Source organism: Vipera berus (genome assembly GCF_964194415.1).
Source record: "Vipera berus genome assembly, chromosome: 2".
Classification (NCBI taxonomy): Eukaryota; Metazoa; Chordata; class Lepidosauria; order Squamata; family Viperidae; genus Vipera; species Vipera berus.
Genome location: NC_138203.1, coordinates 172,317,988 through 172,328,478, shown reverse-complemented (window position 1 = coordinate 172,328,478; position 10,491 = coordinate 172,317,988). Strand labels below are relative to the sequence as shown.

At 39.1% G+C, this 10,491-nt stretch overlaps 1 protein-coding gene across 1 annotated transcript in view; it reads right to left on the bottom strand.

Moving 5' to 3' along the window:
* Window positions 1–1,338: 1,338 nt before the first annotated feature.
* Window positions 1,339–10,491, bottom strand: part of MGAT5B (alpha-1,6-mannosylglycoprotein 6-beta-N-acetylglucosaminyltransferase B) — a gene marked incomplete at both ends in the record, with an annotated part of 257,340 nt that continues 248,187 nt past the window's right edge. The window contains 2 exons of the mRNA XM_081320209.1: window positions 1,339–1,537; window positions 7,665–7,936. Coding sequence (XP_081176335.1) covers window positions 1,339–1,537; window positions 7,665–7,936 — 471 coding nt within the window. The remainder of the gene's footprint in view (window positions 1,538–7,664; window positions 7,937–10,491) is intronic.

Sequence of the window (10,491 nt, the reverse complement as noted above, 5' to 3'; positions counted from 1 at the left end):
AATACCTGAGCTTAATGGAGTAGTTGTCGTACTTAGGATAAGGCAGCTTCCAATTATCCTACCACCTTTCTGCCTTTTACTAATTGCAATAATGACTTCACACTTACATGTAATCAGTGATTTAGGACTACAATGGGGACCAGAATTCCCACTGCTAAACAGTTAAGCGAGTTATGCCTGATATTTTTATCTTTTTGGCACCGTTGTTAAGTGAACCACTGCAATTGTTAAGTGAATCATGTGGTCATTAAGTGAATCAGTCCTCCCCCCCATTAACTTTGCTAGTCAGAAGTCAGCTGGGAAGGTGGCAAATAGATGGGATGCTGCAACTATCGTAAATGCATGCCTGTTTCCAACCATCCAAACTTTGATTACTTGACTGTAGAGATACTGCAACAACTGTAAGTGCAAGGACTGGTTGTGAGTGATTTGTTTCAGTACCATTGTAAGTTGGGACAGTTGCTAAACAAATGGTGGGTAAGTTGGCTACCTGTACAACACAGCATTGCATGAGGTACAGTAGTTTAACATCCCCTAACCTGTTGCATTGCAGATCTGCTCCTACTTAAGGGAAAGTGGCCTGACAGTCCAGTCTGGGGAAAATGTATTCAGGTTATACCTGAGCACATTTGGAACATATCAGTTGGGTAAAGCTGCACTGCATCTCTTGCCAAGTAGTTTCTTATTCTTTTCCTTTTCATCACATGCCGTCTTTTACCGCAGGGGTTAGGCAATAACCAGAAGTCCGGGATTGCAACTTTCATAACCCTGAGATAACATGACCAATTGTCAGAGACTGTGACAGATGTAACTCAAAGCAACACCACTGGGGGGTATACCCCCATTGCTTAGTCCACAGCCCTACAGAGATTAGGACTTTCCAAAGAGATAACCAAGCATTTTGAAGGCATGTCACTTTGGGGAAAAACACACACACACACACACAAACTATTTGATGACTTTCCTGCTTTAATTTGAACTTATTTTCCTCATAAAAAATAATGTTTCAAGAAGATGAGATCCTAAAATGGGTGCTTTGCTTTCTGAAAGATTTCAGCTTGTTCTTCTAAGTTCCTTCAGGGGTGCCACATGATTTTGGGTGTGGTAGAAGAGTTGTGGTAAAGGAACATTAAAAGAGTTATTCATCCTTGATTGGCAGACAAACCAACGTCATTGGCATCCAAGTGTTTTTGCAAGTCTCCAAAAATAAATTCCTTCTGGGAATTGTCTTGAGTTCTGGATCCTTCTTGACTATTGCAGAAGAGTCTATGGGAAAAGAAAACAAAACAAAGTCCCTCAGTGCATGTGATATGTTGCCACACACTTGCTTCCGTGAAGTCACAAACAATCCCTGCAGAGTGCCACCTGTCCTTTCTGGTAATCACGGCATGGGCAGAGGCGCTGGTACTTCATATTGCATCCAGCACAGCTGAATAACAGATGATCCTTCTGAAGGTAGCATTCCCGGACATTTTCGGCCACAGCTGGAAAAAGGTGATTCATCTCAGACTCTGTGCTATCACAAACAATGTTGAGCCTAGAAAATGAAGGCAAGACTTAGTAAGAACTTTGTGGTGGTAAATTTTAGCATGGCTGTATAGATGTCATCTCCATGGAAGCAATATTAAAGACCATTTAATACATTACCCAACAGTAAACACAGGGTTATTAATGCATTTTAAAGCACAGAGAACAATATGGTCTCTTTGGTGAGCATATCTGTGTGGTGCGTATTGCTTTAGAGGGTTATAATTTTATACGTGTAGATATCTCCTGAGGGACAAATTGAATGTTGTTGGTAAATCTACAATTGGATAATTTATTTATTTATTTTAAAAAAAAGCTCTACAGAGATCATGATTCTTCTTCAGATTTCATTTGAACAGTGAGAGGTACATTTAATAATCCCTCCCTGTTTTTACAGTCAGTGTCACTGATATTTACACATAGGCACAACCAAACTGCTCTTAGCCCAGCAGAGAAAACAGTTTAATAAAAGACCTACTTTTAATTTCAATGAGGTTAATTAGGAACAGAAGAATTGCATGGAGTTAAAAGATTAAACTCTCTTCTAAACTGATAAAATATCTCCCAGAATTCCTTTGGAAATAACTCCCTTGGAGATGCATATCCAGTGTGGTGCGTCAAAAATAATTTAGAAAAAGTGCTTTGGATTTTGCACAAACATGAGTGATCTCTACTATTTGCTAAAGGAGACTTTCAGATTTTGGGCAAATCTCACTTTAACTTGAATTAACTCCTTAAAGTAAAAGCCTCCCTCCCCCCCCCCCTCTCTCTCTCTCTCTCTCTCTCTCTTGGCTAATGTGAAAGTTTGGAAAAAAATGTTTCAATGAGCAGCAGAGAGATGCAAACATGGTTAGAAGTGGTTCTTCTGACTCATTTTCAAAATGTGCTGCACTCCAGAGTTTATGTGTTTGTCTGAAAACTTACACTGTATGATCTAGGATTTGATTCAGAGGAGAAGTAAGTTATGATACTTACTTCTTATATGCATGCCTAGAAGAAACGTCTCAATTTTCAATAGTTCTTATGGTCTTGGTGTTTTACATGGTAGCTTGTTATAGCAAAACCAATACTGTTCCATGCTATCTCAAGAGGCATATATATTTATAATGGTGGGATTTTTTCCATGTGCCTTCTCTCCTAACTTGGCACCCTCAAGTTATGTTGCAGCTTATTGCTTGGCTACAGTGGTTATCCATCCCATCTGGTGGGCATCCAAATGAAAAATAGCAATAGCTCTTAGACTTATATACCACTTCATAGTGCTTTACAGCTGTCTCTAAGTGGTTTACAGAGTCAGCATATTGCCCCCAACAAACTTAGTTCTCATATTACTGACCTCAGAAGGATGAAAGTCTGAGTCAATCTTGAGCCAGTCAGGAAGTGTGTGGTATCATTGTTTTTATTATTTTTACATGAATGTTTCATGTTCTTTGACAAAATTTGCTTTAATTGTATGACCATATGCCCAGTTATTTCCCGATCTGTTTGCAGAACATCTTATGGGTAACCAGTAATGGAGTGACACATACATTTCCAAACTGGCAGCAAAAATTATCTTGATCTAATTTATACATGCTTAATCCACACTCCTCCAATGGTGAGTTCCTCTAGATGTGCTGGACTTTGACTCCTATCAGCCTACCTAAATGGCACTGTTGCCTGACATATCTGAAAAACATTTGTAGGGAAAATCTAGATTAAAGTAACATGTGATAGATGATGCCAGCAAACGTAAAGAGGCCAATGCAATGAATGTTCCCCCAGAATCTCTACTTTCTCATAGTGGGTGCTTTTCAAAAGAGTAATTGATTTTAAAAATAAACATTTCCATTCACTCTATCTATCCGAGTCTGAACAGCTTTTAGACATAGATTCCTGATCCATGTTCTTCCCAGTCATAATCATAATGATCCTTTTGGAATTATTTTGTAAAAATAAGCATCCATTTTTTCCTTCTTCCCGGGGACACTCTGGGAATCCATAACATAGAAGATGATTGCAGCTGACCATACATCAAATTAATAATAAGAGCCTCTTGTTGAGGGTGAAGGAGAGTGCAAAAGTTGGGTTGAAACTTAACATTAAGAAAACCAAGATCATGGCATCCGGCCCTCTCAAATCCTGGCAAATAGATGGGGAAGAAATGGAGGTAGTGACAGATTTTATTTTCCTGGGCTCCAAGATCACTGCAGATGGGGACTGTAGCCAAGAAATTAAAAGACACTTGCTCCTCGGGAGGAAAGCCATGTCAAATCTAGACAGCACACTAAAAAGCAGAGACATCACCCTGTCAACAAAAGTGTGTATAGTCAAGGCTATGGTCTTCCCAGTTCCAATGTATGGCAGTGAAAGTTGGACCATAAGAAAGGCTGAGCACCAAAGAATTGAGGCCTTTGAACTATGGTGCTGGAGAAGACTCCTGCAAGTCCCTTGGACTGCAAGGCGATCAAACCAGTCAGTCCTAGAGGAGATCAACCCTGACTGCTCTTTAGAAGGCCAGATCATGAAGTTGAAACTCAAATACTTTGGCCACCTAATGAGAAGGAAGGACTCACTGGAGAAGAGCCTAATGCTGGGAAAGGTTGAGGGCAAGAGAAGAAGGGGACGACAGAGAATGAGGTGGCTGGATGGAGTCACTGAAGCATTAGGCGTGAGCTTAAATGGACTCCAGAAGATGGTAGAGGACAGAAGGCCTGGAGGAATGCTGTCCATGGGGTCGCAATGGGTCGGACACGACTTTGCAGCTAATAACAATAACAAATAATAAGCAGAAAGGGATGACTGAAGGTATAAGTAAAACAGTGTTTGAAAAAAGCCATCCGTATTCTATGTATTTATTATATTTATAACTCATCTTTTATTCAGGAAGCTTCAGGAAGCTTCAGGAAGCATACAATCCTTTCCCTCCTCCTATTTCTATATCTAGAAAGAGTACAGAGAAGAGCAGCAAAGATGATTGGGGGACTGGAGGCTAAAACATATAGGGAATGGCTGCTGGAATTGGGTATATGTAGTTTAATGAAGAGAAGGGTGAAGGGTGACATGATAGCAGTGTTCCAATATCTCTGGGGCTGCCACAAAGAAGAAGGAGTCAAACTATTTTCCAAAGCACCTGAAGGCAGGACAAGAAGCAACGGATAGAAACTAGTCAAGGAGAAAAGCAACCTAGAACTAAGGAGAAACTTCCTGACAGTTAGAACAATTAACCAGTGGAACAACCTGCCTCCAGAAGTTGTGAATGCTTCAACACTGGAAGTTTTTAAGAAGAGACTGGACAGCCATTTGTCTGAAATGGTATAGGGTTTCCTGCCTGAGCAGGGGGTTGGACTAGATGACCTCCAAGGTCCCTTCCTCCTCCTCCTCCTCCTCTTCCTCCTCCTCCTCCTCCTCCTCCTCCTCCTCCTCCTCATTATTATTATTATTATTATTATTATTATTATTATTATTATTATTATTATTATTATTATTATTATTATTATTATTTTCCCTTACAGCTACAACCTAGCAAAGAGAGGGAGGGAGAGAAAGTGGTCCAAAGTCCTCCAGTGAGCTTCTCTGGTTAAGGGTGGTCCAGAAGCTGAAGCTATCTATTCTAGTCCAATATCTTAGCCTCCCATCAGACTAATAGTAACACTTGGTGTTTTCTCTCTGGATTTCAGTGAAAGTTACCAAGTAATATATCCTTAGCTGGCAATTTGGAGCCATCCAGTTCTTTTAAATGACAATTTCCACAACTGTTTGTCATTGACCTGGCTAACAAGGGTTGATGGGAACTGAGGTTCAGACTGTCTGAAAGGTCCCATGTTGCAGCCTCTGCTCTGGGTTTAACCTGCCTTGCGACTCAGTAAATGGCTTGCCATCTCTTTAATAAACTATGATTTGAACTAGTGATTCTGAACCAGCAATTTCTCTAAAATGGTTGAATTTTAAAAAGCTAAAGGAGCTTAGCAAGTTGAATCTGAGCTCTGGTTCTTATTTATCATATAAAAATGTCACTCGGACTCAAATTGCCTGCTTGGCCGCCGTGACAAAAATGATAATGCACCCATTTTAATTGTCCGGAGCTATGTATGGAGCTGGGTGGCAGATTTATGTTCTATTAAAATGTCAGTGCCTCTGTGTTCCAAATGCATGCTCACAGACAGAGGGATAAAAAGGGAAGAGGATGAGAAGAGAACAATGGTGTCTTAAAAAACCCAACATCTTTTCAGCTGCATAAAGCTATGCATGCTCAATACAACTGGAAGGTCTGTCCAAATATGTGTGTGTGTGTGTGTGTGTGTGTGTGTGTATACTATCACACACTTGTCCCAGAAGAACGAAGCTGAAGTCACCAGCCTGAGGATGACGGATGAGATTTCATCGAAACGTTGCCCTGATACCTCCAATTCTATGTGGGGAAAAACCCGAATGACCAAAGATCTACATATATATATATATATATATATATATATATATATATATATATATATATATATATATATATATATGTATGTATGTATGTATGTATGTATGTATATGTATATATATGTGTGTGTGTATGTATATATGTGTGTGTGTATATCTACACACACACACACACACACACACACACACACACACACACACACACACACACACACACACATATATATATATATATATATATATATATATATATATATATATATATATATATATATATATTGTCAGGGAGACATCTGTGGGGGAAAAAACCTCCTTTTAAAATAGGAAGACAGGAAATAAACAGCTAAATTCTCTGAATTATGAGAGAGGCTTGTGCGATCTACTGGCTACAAACTGTGAGTCAGATGCAGCTAGAAGTAGATGCATATGACTCTAAGATAGAACGTAGGGATGTGATGTCTTTAAGCTATTGCTGCAGCCGGAGAGCTATATTTGGAATACCAGAACTGAACAAAACTTATGGCTTTTCCATAGACAACCTAACCCTGTTACCACAATATTTTTTCATTATATATGCTTAATTTGTGAAAGGGTATTCATTTTGTTGACATTGCCACATTATTTGCTATTAGTAAACTGGCAGCAAAAATATACAGTTCCTGCAAATCACTGGAAAATGTACCCGTTAATTCAAGACTAGCTTGAAGAGTGAAGAGCCGTGGTGGCACAGTGGTTAGAATGCAGTATTGCAGGCTAATTCTGTTGACTGCCAGCAGTTCAGTTCTTGTTGGTTCAAGGGTGACTCACCCTTCCATCCTTCCGAGGTGGATAAAATGAGGACCCAGATTGTTAGGGGCAATATGCTTAGAGAGGGCTGTAAAACACTGTGAAGTGGCATATAATTCTAAGTGCTAGTGCTATTGTTAGTACTACTGCCTATACTGAAGCTAACAGGGCTAGGAAAGCAAAACAGCTTTTGAATTACGGCAGATATGGAGAAACATTGTTTTCCAGCTATAGCTGAACTGCAATTATTAACAGCATCAATAAGCATTTCCAATACCGAGAGATGCTCAGAGTTGTAATTCTGCCCTATTTCAAAGATTAGAAACTCCTTATTTCTGAAACAGGGACTGATGCCTCCTACTTAGCCTTCGCCAACCCTAGGTATTTTGAGACAGTCAATATTGATAGCTGCAGAATTCTAGGAGTGGTCATTTCAATGGATCTAAGAGGAAAAGGTTGGGGAAAGATGGCATAAAACTTCATGTGGTGCTTCTTTCTTGGAATTATCAATTAACCATAGCAGACTAATTAAAACATTAACATTTGAGTCATATTCAACAGATTTCCCTCTTCCATCTCCCCCCAGCAGAATTTCTACAACTCCCTATGAAACAAAGCCATCTGCAAACTTCAGACTCAGGCATTAAAGTTCAAGTTTTGAAACAGTTATCTGAAACTGTGAAAAGCTTAGCACACCACCCTCTTCAAATTTGCCATAAGACTCCATCTGGGATAGAAAACATTAACTTTCAATATAGTCTTGCCTAAATGTCAAAACTCACCAACAGTACAGATGATGGTAATAAGGGGACCTTTTACTGCTTCTCCCAAATCAACTTCCAAATTTTACATCTTCCATAAAGAAGAGGAGAGCTTCCTTTGTGTGTGTGGGTGGGGGGGAGGGGGAGATAAGGGAAGGACATTAAGAAAGCTAGACAACTTACTGCTGGAATACTTCTTTTTTGTTGAGGAACTTGAAAAACTCAGGCTCACAGACTAAATTGTGCTGCTGACAAGTTCTGGTGCATGATTGGCCAGTCTCGGATAGCCACACCTGCAGGGCCTTGACTGGAGGCCAGGCTGGAAGATGGCTGCTGCTTACATTATAAGACCATACCAGGGCAGTTGAATTGGGCTGCAGGATGAAAGGACTGAGAGAGCTTTGCATAGTCGGGCTGCCGGACTTGCCTGGCAGAGCAGCAGTAGCACAGAAATCCTATCAGATTGGGGGAGGGGGAAAAAAGCATTTGTTACACAGACATTTCAAAGACAGTCCTGCAGATATGTCACATGATCTCTCCGATGAAGCTATTTTCCTTAACCTGATGCTTTCCAGATATTTTTTGGTTATAACTTCCACAATTACTAGCCAGCCTATTGCCTGAGTATCCTGGAAACTGTAATCCCAACACGTCAGGAAAATGCCAAATTATATCAAAGAAAAATTTGAACAACATCATTATCCCCCCTCACATATTCTCTTAAGACTGCAACTAAATTCAGATGCCATAGTTTTAATATATCTTTCTTCTCTCTCCACCCCTTTTTGATTATCAACTTTCCAAGTGCAAAGTTCTGGAGAACACATAAGCTGACATATTGCTTTCTGATCTTGAATTGGCCTAATAAAGTAATTACTCTGCAATTGCATAGAAAAGTTTAGTCTTACTCATTCAATTGTATGTTGCAATGGATATCTACGTGAATAGAGGCTGACACAATTTCCATATCGCACAAGTTAGATACAACCTTTTTTCCCCAAAACTGAATGATACTTACTATCAGTATTTACGCATTGTTGTTTAGAGATGCAAAATAAGAAAACAGTAAATACAGCAAGCATAGACATTTGAAAACTTTTCCCATTGATTCAGTACTACTTTTTCCCCAAGTCACTCTCTCTCAGCCCAGTCCACCTCACAGGGTTGTTGTTGTGGGGAAAATAGGAGAAGGAAGGAGTACTGTGTTATTTGTAACATCTAAATCAGTCATGGAATACTTGTAAGAAAGAAAAAAATGCTTGGAATGGCCATCACAGTTCCATCAGACATGAGTCTTATTGAAAATCTGTGGGAGAGCTCAAACATGTAATGCATACAAGGAGATCTAACAATATTTCTGAACTAAAAGTGTTCTGCAAGGAAAAGTTGAGAGAGAAAAAACTTTCAAATTAGGAACAGAAGGTCTTTAAGTTGGCTAGAGGAAATTGTGGAAGCTGTTATTTTTGCCAAAGGAAGTGTTACAAAGTGCTGAATGGAAGGGTGTCCAGACCTTTCCATCTACCACGTCCTCTGTTTTCCTATTTTGTATCTGTAAATAACTGCACATAAATAATAAATATGCATTAAAATTTGAAGAAAGATGCCACGATTAAATTGTTACCTATAGCAGTATTGCCTCTGTTCACTGAGGAGTCTTTGAAAGACACAATTTTTTGTGTGTGGTTTTTGCCTGCAATTGCAATATAGCCCATTTTTTTTACTGCCAACAAAACCACCCTTGCTTTTATGCAAAAGTAAGTCATTAAATTCTGTTAATCCTGTTCTTTAATAGAGTCAGTCTGATGCCTATCCTCCCATAGGTAAGTGCCACAGAGCTCATAGGTATTACTGCTAGGGAAGTTGATAGAGAAATACAGCTCTGTTAAATGGAGTTTATATCCACTACTAGAAACCTCATGTCCTTAGTGAAGTGAAGGGCTGAATTCCAGGATCATGGGCAGTGGCTTTTTAATAGATTGGTATTAACCTTGTGATGTGATGTGATGAATTTTTGGCAGCCAGTTTTTAAAGCAATTTTTAATTATATCTAAAATGAACTGAAATTACTCAGAACTGTGGATCTAAGTTGCCTTGTTAGGACTATTTATCCTTTACTGAAGTTGCTGATGTGCTTTCCAGAATAGACTTTTCCGTCCTTGAAGTGCAGAATACTTTTCCATAATATTGACCTGGTCTCGGAATAAGGGAGAAAAAATTACACTCTGCTTTCTGCGCACAAAAGGGTGCTATGGTATATACCCTTAGTTATTTTTATTCATATTATTTCAAGGATTAAAAATGGAACAGTGTGCTGGTCCTCTCTGTGATATCAAAGCACATCATTTTGCCAATTAGCAAACAGAAAAAAGTGTTGAAAATAGTAACTGTCATTAACTGTGGATGGAGGGAACCAATTTATACAGGAATAGATTAAACATGTTTCTGAAGAAAACACTTCAGAGAAAATATATGTTTAAAATAGTATTTTCCCCATTTTGATTGCTCGAAGTTTGCCAAAGTTTCCAAGAATTGGCTGGAAAGGGATTCAATTTTACTGATCATTTGGAAAATCAAAATATCTCATACAGGGATTTCTTCCAGATCCCTTCTCCATATTTTTCCACTTCTGGCGCCTCAAAAGAAGGGAAGAAAAAAAACACCCCTCCCTTTTCACATTAGCCCACTAAGAGACACATGGGCGACTTTCTTGCTTTGATTTTTATTATCACTATTATTTAGAATTATTTTGTCTGCAAAAGTAATAAGGACATGGCCAATGACGTTAGGATGCTGCTGGAGTATACAGGGCCAGAGTTTTCAACCCATCTGTTAAAAGAGAAATAGGACCTTCATTTCTCTCTTAAATCCTTGACTCCCCCAGATAAAATAGCACTCAAAATTTGGCCTAATGCACTTTAGTAGATGTTAGTAAATATTTAAGCATCTGATGGCTGTGTTAGTTGAGGAAGGTGGGAATTCTAGTCCAGCACAATGGGAAGAATTAGGTCAA